The 22,956-nt window shown below is 42.3% G+C and overlaps 1 protein-coding gene across 3 annotated transcripts in view; it reads left to right on the top strand.

Moving 5' to 3' along the window:
• Positions 1–19,047, top strand: part of PBLD (phenazine biosynthesis like protein domain containing) — a 42,738-nt gene extending 23,691 nt beyond the window's left edge. For all 3 annotated transcript variants that reach the window (XM_058298931.2, XM_058298932.1, XM_058298933.2), the window contains exons 3-10: positions 8,054–8,153; positions 8,499–8,597; positions 9,736–9,845; positions 9,937–9,966; positions 13,688–13,776; positions 14,022–14,200; positions 16,575–16,637; positions 17,765–19,047. In XM_058298931.2, the coding sequence (XP_058154914.1) occupies positions 8,054–8,153; positions 8,499–8,597; positions 9,736–9,845; positions 9,937–9,966; positions 13,688–13,776; positions 14,022–14,200; positions 16,575–16,637; positions 17,765–17,877 (783 nt within the window). In that variant the 3' untranslated portion in view covers positions 17,878–19,047. The remainder of the gene's footprint in view (positions 1–8,053; positions 8,154–8,498; positions 8,598–9,735; positions 9,846–9,936; positions 9,967–13,687; positions 13,777–14,021; positions 14,201–16,574; positions 16,638–17,764) is intronic.
• The last annotated feature ends 3,909 nt before the right edge of the window (positions 19,048–22,956 follow it).

The raw sequence follows: 22,956 nt of genomic DNA, 5'->3' as shown, positions 1-22,956 counted from the left end.
GTTGTTGTCAGCAGCACGGGAATCTGTGTCTCTTTTTGTTCCGTCGTCTTGCTGCGTCAGCTCTCCGTGTGTGTGGTACCATTCCTGGGCAGGCTGAACTTTCTTTCACGCAGGGTGGCTCTCCTTACAGGGCATACTCCTTGTGCATGGGGCTCCCTTATGGGGGGGACTCCCCTGCATGGCACAGCACTCCTTGCGCGCATCAGCACTGCTCGTGGGCCAACTACACACGGGTCAAGGAGGCCCGGGGTTTGAACCGTGGACTTCCCATGTGGTAGGCAGATGACCTATCCACTGGGCCAAGTCCGCTTCCCTAGACAGGGTTTTCTCATCCTCAGCAATATTGACATTTTGGACCGGATAATTCTTTGTTTTGGGGGCTGTGATGTGCATTGTAAGCTGTTTAGCAGCATCCCTGGCCTCCACCCACTAGGTACCACTAGCACCATCTCCTTTCTCCTCCTCATCTTCCACCCCCTGCATTAGTAGCAATAATAAAAAATGTCTCCAGACATTACAAATGTCCCCTGGAGGCAAAATCGCCCCCAATTAAGAACAATTACTTCAGAGGATACCTTTTTCAAGAGTGGTTTATTCCTGAGTTTTCCTGTTGAAATTATCCACAAAAACAACATTGTTGTGTGGCCAGTGTATACATTTATTCCAATTCAACTGATATTCACTGGGTATCTACCATGTGCTGGGCAGCATGCTAGGATCAAATGTCATACTCACGTATGGGCATTATTTTTTGAACGCTAATAACCATTTTCAGTAACCGCAGTGAGGATTGGCTTCAAACTTTTAAAGAGGGATGCTTGGTTTTAGTTCCTGAACTACTTGCTGTTCCAGGTTTTCTGGCTAAATTTAAAGAATGCCAAAATCCCATTTATGGCTTGCTGGGCTATGTATTTAAGGAAAAGCAGGCCCATGGCAATATTGCAGGCTATCTGTGCTTTAACTTACATGGCGTGGCTTATGGTACAGTGGCCATGTCCAGTGATTGATGCCTTCCTCAAAGAGAAGAAACCTTGACCAGATGTGGTCACACTGTTTCAGAGGCTCCTGGGGTTTGTAGGTTGTTCCAACTCTCATTTTACTACTACTCTCAGAGAAGATTTGAGAAATGCAGAGAAGGCTCTTCTAGGAGAAGGAAGAGTATTAAAATGTTTTCCTATGAAGTTTTTGAGTGGAGAAGTTAATGTGGGAATTTCTATTTCCTATGTATCCTCACTGGCTTCTAGAACAAAACTTTCAACTTTGGGAGCAGTGACTTCAGGCAAGATCAGTGACACACTGTGCTAAGTGTGCCATCACAACCATTCCATGTGTAAGTTTTATGACTATCGCCTCCATTTTACAGATGAGGAAACAGAGACAGGGGAAGGCCACGTAATTTGCCCAGGGTCACATGGGCTGACTTAGGATCCCACCCCAGGTCTGTCCGGCTGCAGAGCCCGTGTGCCTGACAACCATACTCATTACAAGACTTCAGCTGTCCCCATGGCACCACGTACTGCCCAGTTGGTGACACACGCCACTTTTATCCTCACTTATTCAATGTGTCTTCCTCACTGGACTGCAATTTCCATGAGATCTTAGCCAATTCTGACACAGCCTGCCTAGCACATAAATAGGTATCTGCTGAGTGAATGTGAAATATTATAATCAATTAATTTATATAAAAATAAAAATCCCCTCCTGGGACTTCTAGTTAGCCAACCAACATTGATTTTATGTCCTCCTTGGCCTGAGGGGCGCTGGTGGCCTATGAAGTAAATATGAGTGTTGGGTCCTGTGGTGGAACTGAAGAGATGAGGCAACCGTAAGAACCATTAGGAACAACTGAAGATGCTTTTGGTTCTAAGGCTGCATTGTGTGGACACAAGTAACTTCACAATAGGAAATCCAGGTACTCAGGAAGAATCCCCCACTTCTTCCTGGGTGGTTTTAGAATTTTCTGTCTTAGGTGATTTTTTTTTGCAGGAATTTATCCACAGCAGAGGGACAAATGAACAAAGATGGGTAAGGCGGGGCTGTGATAATTAGGCTGTCCTATTTCTAAACTGCCACAAGATGGGAGTGTTTTAAAACTTTGCTCTCTGTTCTTCTGATCCTTAATCTTTTGTGGGTCTTGTGGTGATTGCAGTACAGTGGAACCCAGCAAAACAAACATAACCCTGTTTTTGCTTTTGGAAATTTGAATCACATAAGACTGCCAAAGGGAAATGGATAGCAAAGCAAGAGAATTAATTATTGCCATTGGTTTGTAACTGTTTTGTGCTATACTTGAAAATAAGCTGGTAGTGTAAAATGGAAAAATTATTGGCATAAAAATTCAATATTTTGAATGAATAAAGTCTCTTTTGTTTCTGCACTGTCAAAGCTGAAGCTTTTCCATAGTATTAACCTTCTCATGTTTCACTACTATCGTGACCTTTGGTTCCAGTCTAGAAATTCTGTGAAATTCCAGCTGTCTTCAGTGTATATTAGGAGCTGCTACTTTTAAACTTTCTACATTGTCTGTTGTCTCTGGTGCCTCAGGCAAATAGCAGGTGCATTTTAAGTATCCTAGGACAGAATTACAGTTATAGAAATTGCAATTGGTGCAATTCACTAAGATAGAGGGGAATAAATAGCTGGCAGGCAGTGAAGTGTGTGTCTTTACTGGTTTGCAAAAAAGTCCATTGCAAAGAAATCTATTGAACTTGGCTACAATTTGGGATGCTTTTATGCTTTTAAAGACACGTGAGAAAAACGGATATGGCTCAACCAATTGGATTTCCGTCTACCATATAGGAGGTCCAGGGTTCAATGCTCAGGGCCTCCTGGCAAGGGCAAGCTGATCCACGTGGCAAGCTGGCCCAGGCAGAGTGCCGGGCCATGCGGGAATGCGGTCCCCCACAGGAGTGCCACCCTGCATGGGAATGCTGCCTTGAATGGGAAAAGCCACCCCCGCAGGTGTGCCGGCCAATGTGGAGAGCTGATGCAGCAAGAGGATGCAATAAGAGACACAGAGGAGAGAAAAATAAGAAGACATAGCAGAACAGGGGAGCTGAGGTGGTGGAAGAGAATAATCACCTCTCTCCCACTCCAGAAGTTCTCAGGATCGATTTCCGGAGCCACCTGATGAGAATACTAGCAGACAGAGAATACTAGCAGACACAGAAGAACACATAGCGAATGGACACACAGGGCGGGGGGGGGGGGGGGGAAGGGAAGGGATGATAAATAAAAAATCTTAAAAATGAATAAATAAAGACAATTGATCTACTACAGGTCAAGAAAGGAAAGATAAGGATAGAGAATTTGGCTGGATCAGATAGAAGAAGGCCTGGCAGGCAAGTTCTTGAGGCCCCAGAGGCAAATCCAGGAAGACTAGCAAAGGCTTTCCTTGACCACCCCTCAATCATCATTGAGGTCTGTGATTGCAGACTTATGCTCCAGGGTCTCCAGTGGCTTCCAGTTTTTCTCAGGTGGTATGTGCACCTGTACCTCTTTACTTTGGCTTGCAGAAAGCCAAAATGTCAGAGACCTGACAGTTCAATCCCTGATTTAACAGGAGAACAGAAGTGAGGTCAAGTGACTTACCCAGTAGTTTCCCTAATACAAAGCTTTTTGTCCACCTTATCTCTTTCAGTCTGCCCTCTTTGAGTGGGTCTGCCTCAGGGCCCCGTCTTTGATGTCCTTTATTGTCTAAATCTACCGATCTCCATCCCTCCTCTCTGGTAGTGGTCATTGTTGCTTTGTGTGGCTGTCTTCACTCCCCACCTGGACACTAACCCCTTGAACACAGGGACCTGCCCCTTAGCAGTCACCTCTCAATCCCTCTATCCTTCCTCTGCCATAAGTAACTGCTAATCAAATTCCATCTCTAGAAATGTATTTATATTTACATTTTGTATAGATGGAGTCAAACAATATTTAGTAATTTGTGTCTTGTTTCTTTCATTTAGCCTAATTCTTTTTCTTTGCAATTGATGAAAAAATATTAATGTTACTATTCTCTACAGTCCATAGTTTGCTTTAGGTGTATTTTTGCCCAAATACCACCCTATTATTAACATCTTATAATATTAACATATATTTGTTCTGATTCATGGAAAAACATTCTTATATTTTTACTATTAACAACACTTATTGTCCACAAGAGGGTTCACTATGTAGTACAGTCCCATGCTTTAGTTTTCCTTTTAGTGACATACACGACCCTAAAATTTCCTTTTCAACCACTCTCACATCCATATATTAGTGCTGCTAATTACAAACACTGTAATGTACCATCATCACTCCTATCCATTTCCAAACATTTAACAATCAACCTTATTGCAATTTCTGCACAAATTAAACCTCAGCTCTCTATTGTCTATCCTCTTTCTAACTTCTGATGACCTATATTCTAGCTATTAACTCTATGAGTTTGCTCATTATATTTAGTTCATATTAGTGAGATCATACAATATTTGTCCTTTATGTCTGACTTGCTTCACTCAACATAATGTCCTCCAGGTTCATCCATGTTGTCATCTGCATCAAAACTTCATTTCTTCTTACAGCTGAATAATATTCCATTGTATGTTTATACCACAATTTGTTTATCTATTCATTGGTTGATGAATACTCAGGTAGTTTCTATCTTTTGGCAATTGTGAATAATGCTGCTATGAACATTGGTGTGTAAATGTCTGTGTGTGTCCCCTTTAAGTTCTTCTGAGTATATACCTAGTAGTAGGATTGCCAGATCATATGGTAGGTCTACATTTAACTTCTTGAGGAACTGCCAATCTTCCAGGGTGGGAGCACCCTTCTACATTTCCACCAACAGTGAATAAGTGTTCATATTTTTCCACATCCTCTCCAACACTAGTAGTTTTCTTCTAAGGCTCAATAGAGGCTTCCACCCTGGCAGTGTGTTGGGAGTGGAGGATGACCAGTGGTTCTCGGTGGAGAGTTCTGACCCCATTCTTCATTGAGACCTGGATGGGGAGGGAGGAGGATCAGGCTTTTCCCTTCAATCTATGACTGAAGTAGATACCTCAGTATTTATTTATCAATAAATATTTACCTATCACCAAGTAATAGTGACTGAGCTCTTAGCTGCATATTAGTAATCAAAATAGTAGTGAAATTCACATCTGGTGGAGAAGGCTGACTTAATCAACAACCACAGAAATACATAGTTATAAATTACAATGAGCAAATTCAAATAGGCATGAAATGACACTTGATTTGCTTTTCCTTAATAGCTAAGTTGAACATCTTTTCATGTGTTTTTTGCCATTTGTATTTCCTCTTTGGAAACATGTCTATTCCAGTCTTTTGCTCATTTTTTAATTGGATCATTTGTCTTTTTATCATTGAGTTGTAGGATCTTTTTATATATCATGGACATTTAACCCTTATTGGATATCTGATTTCCAAATATTTTCTGCCATTGAGTCGGCTGCCTTTTTACCTTCTTGACAAAGTCCTTTGAAGCACAAAAGTATTTAATTTTGAGGCGGTCCTATTTATCTCTTTTTTTCTTTTTTTTTTTTTTTTCTTTTTTTTTTTTTTTTAGATTTATTTATTTATTTAATTTCCCCCCTCCCGTGGTTGTCTGTTCTTGGTGTCTATTTGTTGCGTCTTGTTTCTTTGTCTGCTTTTGTTTCTTTTGTCCGCTTCTGTTGTCGTCAGCGGCACGGGAAGTGTAGGCGGCACCATTCCTGGGCAGGCTGCTCTTTCTTTTCACGCTGGGCGGCTTTCCTCACGGGCGCACTCCTTGCGCGTGGGGCTCCCCCACGCGGGGGACACCCTTGCGTGGCACGGCACTCCTTGCGCGCATCAGCACTGCGCCTGGCCAGCTCCACACGGGTCGAGGAGGCCCGGGGTTTGAACCACGGACCTCCCATATGGTAGACGGACGCCCTAACCACTGGGCCAAAGTCCGTTTCCCTATCTCTTTTTTTCTATCATTGCTTGTGCTTTGAGTGTAAGGTCTAAGAAAATACCTTCTACCACCAAATCTTGAAGACAATTGCCAGAGCTGTTGTCACAAATACCACACGATGGGTTGTTTAAAACAATGGAAATTTATTGGCTCATGGTTTTGAGGTTAGGAGAAGTCCAAAATCTAGATATCTACAAGGCTGGCTGTCTTCCCAAAGACTACACCATTCTGGTGCTAGTTGCCAGCAGTCCTTGGCTTTCCTGTCACATGGTGAATGCCTTCTCCTTTCTCACATTTGTGACTCCTGAATCCTCTTTATAAGGCCTCCATTAATGCAAATTACAACTACTCTTTCTGTTGGGCTACACCTTAACTAAAAATAACAGCTCAAGAAGTTCTGTTTGCAGTGGGATCATATCTGCAAGAATGTGGATTAGAATTAAGAAAATGTTTTTTTTTTTCTGGGGTATGTAACTCAATCTACTTTAAGGATAAAAAGAAATAATGTATTTATTCATTCAGCACAAAAATGTTGATCTCCTATCATCCTGGGATGAGTACCAGGTATTGTTCTAGGCTAGGGATAAAGCAGGTCAGCATAGTTTGTGCCCTATCCATTGGGCCAAGTCCGCTTCCCTTCATGACCAATTCTGAAATCCGTCTTTTCCCGGATCTAATTTTATGGCTCAGTCCTTAACCAATATTACATCAGAGTCAATCCAAGTCAGTTCTGAAATAGTTTGCTGTGCCATGTGGCCAGTAAGAAGATTATGGATATGGTTGTTTCTTTCAAAAGCCACCTTCACCTCAACTCTCTGTGGCCAATTAAATTATTTTCTTCAAGACCAAAATATTGTGTGGGCACGGGGGGAAGGGTGTTTCATAACTGATTTCTCATTGGATTATGTCTTGGAAAACTTTTCTAATCTTTTTTATTTCAAAGTATATTCTTTAAAAATTTCAAATTTCTGTAATGTGCCTGATTTAAGGAAATATCAATGATAATATGTCTCCCATTAATAAAGCCATGAACCATGGTACTTCTATACCAGGGAATACTACTCGGCAATAAGAAGAAACAAACTACTGATACCTGCATGAACATGGTTGAATCTCAAATGAATTATTTTTTTCAAAGATTTATTTATTTAGCAACCCCCCTCCCCAGTTCTCTGTGTCCATTTGCTATGTGTTCTTCTATGTCTGTTGGTATTATCACTAGGCGGCTCCAGGAACTGATCCTGGGACCTTCTGGAGTGGGAAAGAGGTGATCATTCTCTTGTGCCACCTAAGGTCCCTGATCTGCTGTGTCTCTCATTATCTCTTTTCTGTGTCTCTTTGTTGTGTCTTCTTGCTGCACCAGCTCCCCCCGTTGGCCAGCACTCCTGCGCGGGGCAGCACTCCTGCATGGGGCAGCACTCTACGTAGGCCAGCACTCCACGTGGGCCAGCTCACCACATGGGCCACCTTGCCTTCACCAGGAGGCCCTGGGTATTGAACCCTGGACCTCCTATATAGTAGATGGGAGCCCAATTGCTTGAGCCACATCTGCTTCCCTCAAATGCTTTATTATAAGCAAAAGAAGCTAGCTTTAAAAGGCTGCATATTGCCTAATTTGATTTTTGTGAGATTCTGGAAAAGGCAAAACCACAAAGATAGACAACAGATCAGTGGTTGAAAGGGATTGGGATGGAGGAGAAGACTGACTACAGGGTCATGAGGGAATGTGGGGAATGATGGATCTGTTCTGCATCTTGATTATGGTAACAGTTTCACAACTGGATGTATTTGTAAAAATTCATAGAAATATATATCTAAAAATGGCAATTAAAAAGGGGTCTCATGCCCACAGGAATGGATTAGTTCAAGAACTTAATCTTTTTCTTTTTGGGATTCATAAAATAACTTCAGACTGGCATGGTACTCTTCCTCACAGGGTGCTGCAAGCGTGAATTTCTGAAAAACAATTTTTATAAAAGTGCCTTGGATTCCTTGGCACTTCCATTTAAGCATGTAACTTTTAATATAAAAAATCTTCTTTATCAATTAATGGCAGTTACTTTTCAAGGAAGTCTGATTTGTGTTGTGTTTTTTTGGTTCATTAATCTTTTGCTTTTAATTTAGAAACTGGATGAAGATATGCATCAAAAAATTGCAAGGGAAATGAACCTCTCTGAAACTGCTTTTATCCGAAAACTGCACCCAACAGACAACTTTACACAAAGTAAATATGCATTTTTGACATTCTTGAATGTCACCAGATGCAGCTTTTAAAGGTGGGAGAATAATATTTAAGGAAAAGGCCCGCTTGTTATTTGCATGCAAGTAAGAGATTCTGATTTGGTTTTCAGTTCTTCTGGGGGGAGGGGGACTTGGTTAATTTGAATGTTTCAACTTGAGATCTAGCACTGTGGAGCCCTGAAGTGCACGCCCAGCCTTCTCTTTTTATAATGTGTTTCAGCTATTAATCACACTGGTGAAATCTTTAGGAAAGACTAAGAAAATGAAAAGTTTGCTGCTTACTTGCATGAGAATCATCTCTCTCTCTTTGGCATTCCCTCTTCTGAAGGTTCCTGCTTTGGATTAAGGTGGTTTACGCCGGCGAGTGAGGTTCCTCTCTGTGGCCATGGTACCCTGGCTTCTGCAGCTGTGCTATTTCACAAAATAAGTAAGGTGGTTTTTTTCTATGAACCTATCACTTAGAAAAAAACAAATATTTTTTAAAAATTCTCACACACTCTTCCTGATGAACCAAAGGGAGTGACCTCAGCCATTGCAGAGTTTATTTCATGCAATTCATGATGCAGAAGCAAAACCAGCAATACTCAATAACACTTTTGCTTTTCAGAGTGTGAGTCAGGCATCATTGAAAAGCCATAGTTCCAGCTCCCTAGAATGCCATTTTATTTTAAATAGTAATTTCCGATCTCTGGGATGAACATGGCAAGGGAGCTCAGACCTGGCAGAATAGCATCTCATGTGATGTGATATCGGGAACTAAAAGGCACACTTTGCCCTAAATATGTCTCCACCCATAGTGAAAGTCTACAATAGGAGATTTTTTTTTTCAATAAAATTTTATTGAAGTATATCATGTCAACAGACAAGGAGTGATTCTTTAATTTGAAATTTAAAGATTCATCGGGGAGTGGATCTGATAGAGAGTAATCAAGGGGACTGGGGAGTTGGAAAAGGAGGTTCTTTGGAGAGTTACTTTAGAGGAGGAGGATAATTGGCGAAGGTGTTGCAGGGCAGATTTCCTCAGAAAGCAGACTCCGATACATTGATTTGTGAGAAGTTTTAGGGGTAATACTCTTGGACTCAATAGCTGTAGGGGAGTAAAGAAAGCAGGATTAGACGGAGAGACAAGTTGAATCAAAAGGAGCAGGGATAAGAAAGGCCTATGCCAAATCCACAGGGTGTTCTGAGCTGAGGAGGCCCTTCAAGCAGTGTAGTTACAAATCGAGCCAAAGGACCAGATGAGAAAAGTGAGGCTTAAGTAGGTTAAATAACTTGCTCAAGGGCACAGTTAGTAGAGAGTAAGTGGTAAGGAGCTAGGATTTGACGCGTTGCATTCTAATGCCAAGTCCGATGAGTACTGTTCTTGGTTCTCAAGTTAGAACCCAGTGAGGGTTTTTCTTCACTCTAGACCCCAGCAACCCAACCTGAGCCTCCATCGCAGGAAAGGAGAGCACTGCCAGGAAACCTAAGACAATGAAAAGGTGATCGAAACAGGCAAATACATAACAAAATTTACTTTCCTGTTTATTGATTCATTTTTAAACAATTTCTCTCTTCTTGGCCAGAAAACATGAATAGCACTCTAACCTTTGTCACTCTGAGTGGGGAACTAAAGGCCAGAAGAGAAGCAGATGGCATCGTACTAGACTTGCCTCTTTATCCAGCCCTCCCACAGGTCAGCTCTTTTGAATTATTGCCATAAACTGTGTACAACCAACACCTTGCCTGTTCTAAAAAGGTTTTGTCTTTTTTTCACCCCCATTTAGGACTTCCATGAAGTAGAGGACTTGATAAAGGTCAGTTAAAAGAATCAAACCCGAATTCATGTAATGTGGTCATTTGTTATTTGAATGTGAAGGTTTGGTACCATTTGATCTCAAAAGATAGGCTTCGTCTTCACGGCCGTACCTTGTGCTAAATGTTTCACATGCATTATCTCATTTAATTCTTGCTGCCATCCTGAGAGGTAGGTACTACAATAATCCCTCTTTGGTTCTGGAGGGCCAGGGCAACCCATGGACAACCAGGTGCTCTATGTACAGAGAAAGAAGGCTCCAGGACAGAACCAGGAACAGGACTGCCACGAGAAAAACAATTCTGTAAAATGACCTGTTGGGGGCACCAGTTAGGTGTTTTTCAGTGGATTTTCAATATAGCAATTATAATCTTATTCGTATTTTGCTTTATCTAAGTTTCAAAGACTATAAACAGGCATCATGTATTCCGATTTTATACTTAACCCCAGCTATGGCTTGAGTTTCAAGAAAATAACATGTTGGCAAGAAAATGGAAAATATGTATAATACCCATATTAGTTTCCCAGCTGCTAAAATAAGCATTATACAACAGGTTGACTTAACAACAGGAATTTGTTGGCTCATAGTTTCAGAAGCTAGAAGACTTGTTTCTTCTCAGAGTCAGTATCTTCTGGCTAGCTGGCAATCCTGGGGTTTCTCGGTTTTCCCATAACATGGTCATGCATACGACCGCATCTTCTCCTTTCTCTTCCAGGTTCTGTTGACTTTCAGCTTCTGGCTATTCCCCATGGATTCTCTTTCCATGTCCAATTTCCTTTGCTTATAAGGATTTCTGCCACGTTGAATTAAGGCCCACACTCCTTCAGTTTGGGTACACCTTAACTAATAATGTCCTCCAAAGTCCTGTTACAAGATGGTACATTCCTGCAGAACCAGGGGTTGGGACCTGAATATGCCTTTTGTGAGGAACATGATTCAACCTCCAACAGCCCATCCTTTGGACCCCAAAAAGACATTCTTCCCACATGGAAAATACATTCATCCTATCACAACATCCCAAAAACCTTAAGTCATTTTAGAACAATGTTAAATATAAAGTATCATCAAAATCAGTTATGGGAGAGCAAAAGTGGCTCAAGCAGTTGAGTGCCTGCTTCCCACATGGGAGGTCCTGAGTTCAGTTTCTGGTGCCTCCTAAAAAAACAAAAAAACAAATGATAAACAAATAAAAAAACCAATTCAGGGGAGCTGATGTGGCCCAGTGGTTGAGTGCTAGCTTCACACATACGAGGTTCCAGGTTCAATCCCTGGCTCTAGTACCTCAAAAAAAAATCAATTATGGACGTGGTCTGTCCTGGGGCAAAATTCTTCTGTCTGAGGAACCTGTGAAACCTAGAAAACAAATTTTCTGCTTTCAATGTACAATAGAGTGACAGGCATAGGATAAACATTCCCATCCCAATAGGGAGAAATTATAAGGAAAATGGGAGTTATGGGTCCTAAACAAATCTGAAACCCAGCAGAGCAAACTTCGTTAAATCTCAAGGTCTGAGAGCCATCTGTGGGCAGGCTGAACTTTCTTTCGCACTGGGCACGAAATAAAGATTCAATGCAACCCTGATAAAAATTCCACCAGCATTAAAAAAAAAAAGGAAAACCCAATTAGTAAATTTATTTGGAAGGCTAAGGGGTCTGAATAGCCAGAAACATCATTAAAGGAAAAGCAAATCCTCATCTCCAGACTTTAAATCATACTACCAAGCTATAGTGGTAAAAACAGCATGGTACTGGCATAAAGACAGATGCATAGACCAATGGAACCAAACTGATGGCTCAGAAACGGACCCTCACATGTATGGTCAAGTGATTTTTGACTAACCTGTCAAACGCACACAGCTCGGGCAGAACAGTCCATTCAGCAAAATGGTACTGAAAGAACTGGAAGGAAAGAGGACCCCTATATCACACCTTATCAAATATTAACCCAAAAAAGGATCAAATACCTAAAAATAAAAGCAAGAACCATAAAGCTTCTATGACAATATAAAGACAAGATAAAGGAAAATATCTTAAAGACTTGGTGGTAGGTTGTGGATTCTTAAAGGAGATAAGAGGTAGACTGAGATGGACTACTGATGTTTAATGTATGTAGAAGTTTTAATTAGCTTTACTGTAAAAGTGTGGAAATGTATAGAATGTATGGTAAAAATATTAATAGCTAGTTTATAAATAGGGATGTGGCTGAAAATGGTAGTCTAGGAATGTAAATGCCAATTGACAGAATGCTAGAGGATAATCTAGAAACTGAATAGCACAGTAAACCAAGAGGTGAATGAGAATTGTGGTTGATGGTACAGATGCAAGAGTGTCCTTTGTGAGCTAGAGCAAATGTTTATCACTACTGCAGGGAGTTGGGAACGCATGGGAAAAATACAACTGGAATGACCTATGGGCTGTGATTAGCAGTAGCAGTAATAATATAATATTCTTGCATCTATGCCAAATGTACTGTATTGATAATGGGGCAGTATGTAAAATGTGAGCCAAAGGTATGCTGTGAACATGGTAACAATCAGATGATATTATCTTATCTGTAACAAATGTTCCATCACAGTGTGGTACGTTGATGGAGGGGTGTTGCTTGGGAATTCTGCATATGTGCATGATTGTTTTGTAAGTTTACAACTTCTGTCATAAAAAATATATTTAAAAAATAATAATAAGGTGTGTTGAGGGAAAAACATACCAAATGTAAGATAAGGACTATGATTAGTAGTAAGATTTTGATAATATTCTTTCATAATTTGTAACGAATGTCTCACAACAATGCAAGGTGTTGGTGGAGGGTTGCTGTATGGGACCTCGTATGATGTTGCATATGTTTACTTTGTAAGTTCACAACTTTTACTATACACTTAATTGTTTATGTTCCTATATAAATGACATGAAAATAATAATAATAGGGAGGGTTGGGAAAAATACTTTGGTTAGTAATAATATTTTGACAATGCTCTTTAATCATTAGTTAAAAAGGCTTAACAACAATGTAAGGTGTTGGTGGTAGGGTGAGTTATGAGAGTCCTGTAATGTTATATGTTTGTTTTGTAAGTTCACAACTATTACTATACACTTATTATATATGTATGTTTGTGTGTGGGTGATATATTTCAATAAATTAATTTTAAAAAAAAAGAATCCACAAAGAGAAGGGCAGGGTTAGGGAGACTGAATGACCTTGGAGAGAAGATGGGAATGTAGTTGCAGAAATTTCCATTTCTAGGGGAAGGAGCATTGGTTGGCCGTGGTCACCAAGTTGGGCAGCCCAAGCCCTGCAAGGCAGAGGGAGTTTTGGCCACAGGAACTGGGGCATCTTGGTCCTTAAAGAAGATAAGAGGACCTGAAGCCACCTAATAATGCCTGACACACACCTTCCATGGAACTATCATCTGCTGTGCCTGGCAGATGGTTACGGTGCCAGAGGATGACTCTCAGAATCGCAAACTATTCTCCAACCAAACAAAAAACAAATAATGATCTTGGATATGGGCAGTCTTATGTGCAGTCTTATGTAAAGGGTGAATCAAGGTATCTTTAGAAAGTGCTGCCATGTTACTGACTGTAACATACAATCCAAGTGAAAGTGGTGTGCTTGGCAAGCAAAGCATCAAGACAAATGCTCCAGTCCCCACTTCCAGTCAAACGCTGACCCTAAGCCCTTGCCATGTAGAATGCTCCTGAGACATTTTCGGTGTCTCCACAGGCGGCCATTGGCGACACACTGGTCCAGGACATCCGTTACTCTCCAGACACTCGGAAGCTCCTTGTCCGACTCAGTGATACTTACGACAGGTAAAAAGACTTCTGGCCTCATAAGTAGTTTGGGGAGCATCGAGCACACAGATTTCACTCTGTATAGCTCTGACTGTGTTTGGCTGTGCTGTCTACAATCAAACCATAATTTATTCAGCCAGAGAATTTCTTTCCCACTTGCTCTTCTCTCCCCTGCTGCTGAACTGTTTGGGGCAAGCGGTACCCTGGCCTGTTTTTCAGTCTGTGAAACAGGTGTGTTGTAATCTATCTCATTTATGCCCAAGGTCTTTTCTGGAGAACCTCAAGGTGAACACGCAGAACCTGCCCCAAGTTGAAAACACAGGGAAGGTGAAAGGGCTCATTCTCACCCTTAAAGGAGAGTCTGGCGGGCAGACGCGAGCATTTGACTTTTACTCCAGATATTTCGCGCCATGGGTTGGTGTGGCTGAAGACCCTGTTACAGGTACATTTTTACTTGGGTCCCAGGGTGGGGTGGGGAGTTTAAGCATCGGAGAAGGAGGGTAAAAAATAGCCATTTCAGTACCCATCTTGTGACGTTTCAGTTTGCTTGGGTTTTGATTCTCCTTCATTTTTCTATCTGTCCTCTTCCCCAACCCTTCACTGGAATGTCACGTGAAAAACCGAAAATAAAAGGAGGTAGTACCGCATGGTTAAACCTTAGTGTCAGCCTGCTTGGGTTTGCATCCTAGCTCTTGGCCTTGGAAAAGTGATTTAACTTCTTAAAAGTCTCTTCCCTCCTCTGTAAAACGTGGCTAATACCTCACAGGTGCATGCTAGACACCTGTGAAGTCTCGATAAGGTTTGGTGTTTGAAGGATAAACTTCTAGGCTGCAGGTGGGAAACTAGAATAGTGCTCCTTTTCCTCTCCTCTTTCTTTCCCTTGTTTGTCCCCAGAATGTGGGTGGGATGGATTTGGGAAGGTGGGAATTTGGGATCTTCCACCACCAGTTCGAAGCAGAGGGATTTCAGAGATGGACAGGAATGTCGCATGTCCTGCTTTCACCCTCTGAGCGCTGAGGGTGGAATAGCTTGATGGAAGCAGAGGTAGAGGCTTTGAAGCTCACATCTGGTCAGGTGACAGGGGCTGGGATGGCTTCAGGCACTTGCCTTACTCTCTGAGGAACAAAATACATGAAATGCAAAGCTCAGCAAGGAGGCACTTTTAAAAGACTCAGGAAAATGCCTAATGACATCCAGACAATCCAACTCAATCCTCCACCGTGGAAGAGAAGTTCTGAGCCAATTTGCACCTGCACAGCTGCTTCATAAAGATTGTAATTGGCATGGAGGGCGAGGTGTTTTTTTTTTCCTTTCTTATTCTAGATCATGAAGGTCTTTGGACAGCAGTGACCAACCTTCCCAGTTTGCTTGGGACAGAATTTCTTGGGATGCAGGACCTGCAGATTTTCAATTGGGACCATCCTGGGCAAACTGGACCAGGGACCTTTTCCTCCCCATCCTCTTCTCCCCCAAAGATGTTTCTATCAGTTATTACTTTATATTTTGTTTCTTCATTTTGACATCTATTCTCTAATAAAAACCCAGGACATAATTGTTTGAAAAAACAAACAAACACTTCACTAAAAGGAAAATTCTTTTGGCATCTAAAGTCCAGGAATATTGGCTTTGTGGAAAATATGATCTTTTGTCAGACTTTTGACCTTTCTTTGCATACCCTCTCCAAGAGGAAGATATTTTCACTTATAAGATGTAGAAAGTTTTATACCCCACACACTGGTAAACAAGATTAGCCTGCTGTTTAATTCAGCCTTCAGAAAATATAAGGCATATTGGATACATAATTTGGAGGATCTTATCCATAAATTCAGTGCCCTTCTTTCTGTTTCCGTTCATGATTTCATACTCTGCTATGGCCATGACTGACATAATGGTCAGTTCATCTAAGATTTAGCCAAACTGGAATTATTTTGCAAAGTTGATTGTAATTGCTGATAAATTTATCATGAGGTTGTTACCTGTTTTTTTTTGAGATTGTCTCATAATTTTTTTTTTTAAAAGGATTTATTTACTTATCCACCTTCCCCCATTGTTTGTACTCACTGTCTGCTCTCTGTGTCTGTTCATTGTATGCTGTGTCTGCTTGTCTTCTTTTTTTTTAGGAGGCACTGGCAACTGAACCTGGGAGGAAGGTGCCCAGTCACTTGAGCCACATACACTCCCTGTTTGTTTTATCTCTCTTTGTGTTTCCTCATTGTGTCTCCTTATTGCATCATCTCATTGCATCAGTTCACTGTCTTGCTCATCTTCTTAGAACACACTGGGAACCAAACCTGGGACCTCCCATGGGGTAGGCATGTACCCAACTGCTTGAGCCACATCTGCTTCCCTGCCTCATAACTTTTTTTTTTAGATTTATGTATTTATTTTTTAAAATTTGTTTCTCTCCCCTTCCCCCCTCCCCATTGTCTGCTCTCTGTGTCCATTTGCTGTGTGTTCTTCTGTGCCCACTTGTATTCTTGTCAGCGGCACCAGGAATCTGTGTCTTTTTTTGTTGTGTCATCTTGCTGTGTCAGCTCTCCATGTGTACAGCTCCACTCCTGGGCAGACTGCACTTTTTTTGCACAGGGCGGCTCTCCTTATAGGGCGTACTCCTTGAGCATGGGGCTCCCCTATGCGGGGGACACCCCTGCGTGGCACAGAACTCCTTGTATGCATCAGCACTGCGCGTGGGCCAGTTTACCACATGGGTCAGGAGGCCCTGCGTTTGAACCCTGGACCTCCCATGTGGTAGGTGGACGCTTTATCAGTTGAGCCAAATCTGCTTCCCTGTCTCATAACTTTTTGCTTCTTTTAAGGATCTGCACATACCGTTCTCAGCAGCTACTGGTCTCAACAGCTTGGGAAGAAGGAGATGCATGGTAGGACAGCTCTTTTTTCCTTTCTTTTTTATTTGCCTAACTTTAAGCTAGTGCTCCTTCTCATATTTATTATTTACTTAGATGTAATGAATTATTATATATCACTCACGTGGACATAAAAGGATATTTAATTCCTTTATTCTTAACCCACTATCCCAAACATCCTCCACCCCAAACAACCTCCATCTTCACTTTCCCCAATATACAGATCCTTCTGATTCAATAATTGTCCAGTAAATGTTTGTTGAGTGAAATTAACTAGCTGTATGACTTTGACCCAGAGAAGTTATTCATAACATGGTAGGTTGATCCCAGATAAGCACCAAGAATCCTGACTGCTATTGCCACCCAAGTCCCCAAATGATCCATATATTGTTCAGGGCAGAAAAGAGATCACAGTCAAATGGAGGCTACTGTCCTGATGATCAAAGTAGCAGTGTGACCCTATTGGAAGGAAACCATACACTGTGGGAGGATTAGACCCCGTGACGCTGTTTGGGATAGGAGGATGGCTCTTCTCTTTTCTGGTTGAGCCTCATTACTCCCCCAGACACTGAGGACTGGGGAAGACAAGGGCCAACCCTCTCTTGTTTGCCTAGCATGTGTGGTTGCACGATAGCGATAGCGTAGGTTATGAGGGAGGGACCAGCCTTGCTTCTATCTTGTACCACACCTGCAGCCAGGTAAAGAGGTGGCAGCCATATTTAGAGCTGGGAAGGTGAGGCCTTGTCAGGAGGGCACAGACCCCCCTTCGTCTTCTTAGACTTCTAGTCAGGGCCTCTGTCTTTTCACATATCCTTGCTTACTCCTCGGGAGAGCTGGGAAGGAAGCTGAGGGTGAGATGTGTCTGGGGCAGTCCAGGCAGTGGTAGAGGAAGTGGCCCTGGAGTGGCCTCAGGAAGGGAAGATGTGGAACTATGTGTTTTGTAGATCAAATTTCATTTGTGGCCCTGGCAGTCCTCAGGAGAATGGGGGTGAGGTAGGCAGTACCAGGGACAGATGAAGGAATTTAGTCTTTAAACTGACCCTGGAGGACTCTAAGGTTTGTGATGAAGGTCTCACTCTGTTCTGGTAATTAAAAAGAGAGAAAACGAACTTAATTTGTGACTTGCTTTGTGTTTTCTTTAGCCTTTCAGTGTTCCTGCCGAGGAGGCGAACTGGAGATTTTATTGCGCCCCGACGGACACGTTGACATTCGGGGAGGTGCTGCTATCGTTTTAGAGGGCACGCTGACAGCTTAAGATGCTTGTGCTGAGAGGCTGCTAGACCGACTAAGTATTTTCTGCTTAAAGAGAAATGTTAACAGGACTGCCTTTAGCACACTTGCATAGCAGTCCACTTACCCTCATTTTAAGAATAGAAAAATGAAGACATATTAATGGGGATTTAATAATGCTCCCTGCCTAATTACTTAATGGATTTTGATCTACCTGTGAATGTATTTAAAATGTAAGTAACCAGTAACAAAGAATAAGGTTATCTCTTTTTTTTGATTATGACTACCAATCAGAGAATGAGGATTCAATTTATGAGGAGAGCATTAAATCCTTTACATTGAGAAATTGAGACATGAGTACCTGATGGGATATTTGCAGCCATTAAAAAGACCCAGTAGGGAAACGGACTTTGGCCCAGTGGTTAGGGCGTCCGTCTACCATATGGGAGGTCCGCGGTTCAAACCCCGGGCCTCCTTGACCCGTGTGGAGCTGGCCATGCGCAGCGCTGATGTGCGCAAGGAGTGCCGTGCCACGCAAGGGTGTCCCCCGCGTGCGGGAGCCCCACGCGCAAGGAGTGCGCCCGTGAGGAGAGCCGCCCAGCGTGAAAAGAAAGAGCAGCCTGCCCAGGAATGGCGCCGCCCACACTTCCCGTGCCGCTGACGACAACAGAAGCGGACAAAGAAACAAGACGCAGCAAATAGACACCAAGAACAGTCAACCGGGGGAAGGGGGGAAATTAAATAAATAAATAAATCTTTAAAAAAAAAAAAAAAAGACCCAGTAAACTCTGTGGGAATATAGAAAAATAATTAGAAAGGTATGAGAGGCTAAAAATATTCTGCTATGTCTATGGAAAATTATGAATTTATGTGAATAAGCATGTAACCTGAAGAAAGAAAAGTGAAAACAGTTCACATGTAGGATGATAAGACTGAAGGTAATTTTAATGAATCAAAATTTTATTTCCTTTCTTGTTGCATTCATGTTAATAACTAAAAATCAGGACAAAAACCCAGAAAATAATAATAATAATGAAGAAGAATGTGGGTATTAAGCGCTACTTGCTGTGGTTGTAAAATTAAACATTCAAAGTAATGTAACCTCATAATCTTTTTCCTGATATGTGGCTTTAGGGGGGTAACTTAAAAGGGATTCTCCTTTTACCTTAATAAAATGGGTTTTAGTGTAACTTTATATTCAGTTAAATTTGTACTACTGAATACCTGTAGACATTAGGGTGGGGACTTTTCAAGTCCCTAAGAGTATTCATTCATTATGAGCACATTGGCTGAGAAGTGCCATCTCTAAAACTGCAAGCTAGATGGTTGGAAATTGCTGTGCCTAAAATTTTTTCACCTTAATTGCTACCATGTTTCCTATTTTTATTTATTTTTGCTTAAAGTGTGTGAGAGTGAATTTATGATAGCAGTAATCTGTTTCCCCTAATTTACACTGAAGTAAATGATTCACCAGCTTTAGTGCCTGGACTTAATTAGTAACCAGTGACCTCCACAACTCCTCCCAACTCGTGTTCACAACTCATCCATGGGTCACGCCTGAAGGGTTTTCACTAAGTGTGAGGTTTTTCTTACCTGAGATCAAACTGCTATTTTAAGGGGCCTGGATTTGCTCTCTCAAGTGTATGCCACCTTCTTAATATTTGTGGGTAACAGTTCTCTGGGATGACTCTGAATTCTTTTTTGCATGAGCATTGCTATTTGTAGCATCTGAGTTGACTTTTCATTTTGTATTTTAAAATCACATATTCACTTTTGTACACAATTTTTACAAAGTTGTCCAGTTAACAGTAAACATTTCCTATAGAATAGTCAGAATAACTGACTACATTTACTGTGTTTACTTGGTCAACTGCTGAAGGTGAACTGGATGGTGGTGGTTTCCGAGAAGCAGTAGCCAGGGAAGCAGCGGTGGGGACTGCACAAGCATGCCTGATAAACAAGAGGAAATGAAAGGACATCTTTGGGTAGCAGGCGCAAAGAGCCTGTAGGATTAGCACGTCGTATAGAATGAGTTTCTGTGCCCATCTGAGTGGTGTGGTATGAGGGTGCTTTAAGAACTGTGGTTCCAGCTAGGTCAGGGGTTCTTAACCATGGGTCACGGACCTCATTCAGGCGGTCGGTCCGTGAGCTTGAATTGAAAATTCAAAAAACCCACATTGTTCTTGTGGGGACGTATTGGTGCGGGTGTGATCTATTTATTATATAATACACAGTGTAGTGTGGACTTAATGTGATTTTAATTTTGATGTAGCATGTTCTGAGTGCAGTGGATAACTGCCTGCAATAAGGTTGGTAAGGATGGTAGAGATGGTTTTGTGAAGCCGTGGGAAAACTCGTATTTCTAAATATTTGCTGAAAATGACTCTTTGAACAGATATTGAATTGTTTTTGGATTATCTGGTGTTGAAATTATGGGAAAGTTGTAAAACATAATTCTGAATAATCCTAAAATTTAATTTAAAGACGTGTTGAGTGTCATAAAACTATCTGCTGCTACATCCTGAGAAGGGGTCCGTGGCTTTTCACCTGACTGGCAAAGGGGTCCGTGGAACAAAAAAGGTTAAGAACCCCTGAGCTAGGTCTTTCCCTGCTTCTTCCATTTCTGCCCGCCTCTTGCTTGCTTGATCTTACTGAGAGTGCACATAGGGGAATGTGGAGGGAGATTGTTAGCGATCATCCTAGCTCTCAGGTTTAATGTTGCCATTGATTGAAAAAAAGCGCTCCTAGCAAAGTTGGCATCCCCTGGTGTACTGGTTAGGCTAAAATGAAATATCTACAAAATTACTATGGCTTAATATAACAAACATTTATTTCTGCTCCTATGACTTATCTAATATAGGAGGGATTCTGCTTCTTATGGTCGTGCAAGGACCCAGGCTGGTTTTACATTCTGCCATTGCAGCATATGGCCTCCATGGTTGCCGCAGCAGGAGAAAAGAGTGTATAGAAACCTCACTGTGCTTTGGTTCAGAAGTGATAGGTGTCAATTCTGTTCACAGCCTGCTGGCCAGAATTGATTGCATAGCCACATGTAATAGCAATGAGAAATGTGGAAGAGCTCATAGACATATTCTGGGTACAGTAAATATAGCTGCCACAGCTGGGGAAGGTTTTCAGGTCATGCAGATAGTCCCCCTAGAGAGGCATTACTTGGGTAAATTTAAAACAGCCCAGGGACTTACTGGTGCATAATAGAAGCCTATTTTGAAAGTTACACCAAGAATGACTCTCAGAGGCAGACTCACATTAACAGACTTACCTTAACATATACTAATGTATATATCCAAAATACCAACTTGTTATTTTACAATGAGGAATGTAAATATGGAATGGATTAGATCAAAGCATTTTCTCCCCATTTGCAAATCTTTTGGGAAACCAAATTGTAATAAGAAAGCTTCTTGGTGACTATGGAACCAAAATAAGGCCAGTCAACAAAAATGGACTTAAATGGCAGATGTCGTCAAGACATGGTAAGCGTCTCCACTTTATCAAAGCATTAGAATCACATCATCAGGGAAGCAGACTTGGCTCAATGGATAGAGCATCTGCCTTCCACATGGGAGGTCCAGGGTTCAAACCCAGGGCCTCCTTGACCCGTGTGGAGCTGGCCCACGCGCAGTGCTGATGCGCGCAAGGAGTGCCCTGCCACACAGCGGTGTCCCCTGCGTAGGGGAGCCCCACACGCAAGGAGTGTGCCCTGTAAGGAGAGCAACCCAGCACGAAAGAAAGTCCAGCCTGCCCAGGAGTGGCACAGCGCAGGCAGAGAGCTGACGCAGTAAGATGACGCAACAACAAAAAAGAGGACACAGATTCCCAGTGCCACTGACAAGAATGCAAGTGGACACAGAAGAACACACAGTGAATGGACACAGAGAGCAGACAACTGGGGTGGGGGGGGGAGGAGAGAAATAAAATAGATCTTTTAAAAAAATCACATCATACTGTATTTAATTTGCTTGAATTTAACTACAACATGCTCAAGGCCAAGTGTGATTTCAGTGTTTAAAAATGCTTGTTTTTGGAACAACCACGGTTCCTAATTCATGACAACCTCAACGAGTGCTCAGTAAAACAGTGATCTGTTCCAACGCTGGAGAAAAAATCTGATAGTGTTAGGTTTGTGAACTGACGTATCTGCCTACTATGCTTTATAAGTTATTTACAGGATTTTGAAGGACGATTTTAAAAAAAGATTTATTTATTTATTTCTCTCCCTTCTCCCCCCCAGCCCTAGTTGTCTGTGCTCTGTGTCTATTTGCTGCACATTCTTTTTGTCCACTTCTGTTGTTGTCAGTGACATGGGAATATGTGTTTCTTTTTGTTGCGTCATCTTGCTGTGTCAGCTCTCCGTGTGTGCGGCGCCATTCCTGGGCAGGCTGCACTTTTGTGCTGGGCGGCTCTCCTTACGGGGCGCACTCCTTGTGTGTGGGGCTCCCCTATGCGGGGACACCCCTGTGTGGCAGGGCACTCCTTGAGCACATCAGCACTGCACATGGGCCAGCTCCACACGGGTCAAGGAGGCCCGGGGTTTGAACCTCAGACCTCCCATGTGGTAGACGGACGCCCTAACCACTGGGCCAAGTCCGCTTCCCTGAAGGACGATTTTGACAGCATTCTATTTTTACCTTGTAAACTGTGGTAGCCTGCCTCCAAAATGGCTCCCACTGAGTCTCCTGCTTTTCACGACCTTTTGGGGTACCCTCCCACAGTGTACCGGGATCGGGCTGTGTAACCACTAGCATTTATAGAAATGTTGGTACGCCACGTCCGGGATTAGGTAACTAAAGTCCTTGGAGTCTGTTTTGGTTGTTCTCTCTCTCTGGTTATTTGCTCTCTAGGAAGCCAGCTGCCTCATCATGAGCAGATGTAGGAGAAGCCCAGGTAGCAGGGAACTGCTGCCTCGAGAGCATCCACCTGAATGAGCTTGGAAGCAGATCTTCCAGATCCAGTCAGGCTGCAGACAACCGCAGTCTGGGCTGGCACCCTGACAGCAGCCTTGAGAGACCCCCTGAGCCAGGGGCACCAGCTAAGCTGCTGCAAATTCCTGACCCACAGAAACTGAAGTGATCAATGTTTGTGG

The sequence above is a fragment of the Dasypus novemcinctus genome, chromosome 6 (genome assembly GCF_030445035.2).
Source record: "Dasypus novemcinctus isolate mDasNov1 chromosome 6, mDasNov1.1.hap2, whole genome shotgun sequence".
Lineage (NCBI taxonomy): Eukaryota > Metazoa > Chordata > Mammalia > Cingulata > Dasypodidae > Dasypus > Dasypus novemcinctus.
The sequence above is the reverse complement of the archived record's forward strand: the minus strand, read 5'-3'. Positions and strand labels throughout refer to the sequence as shown.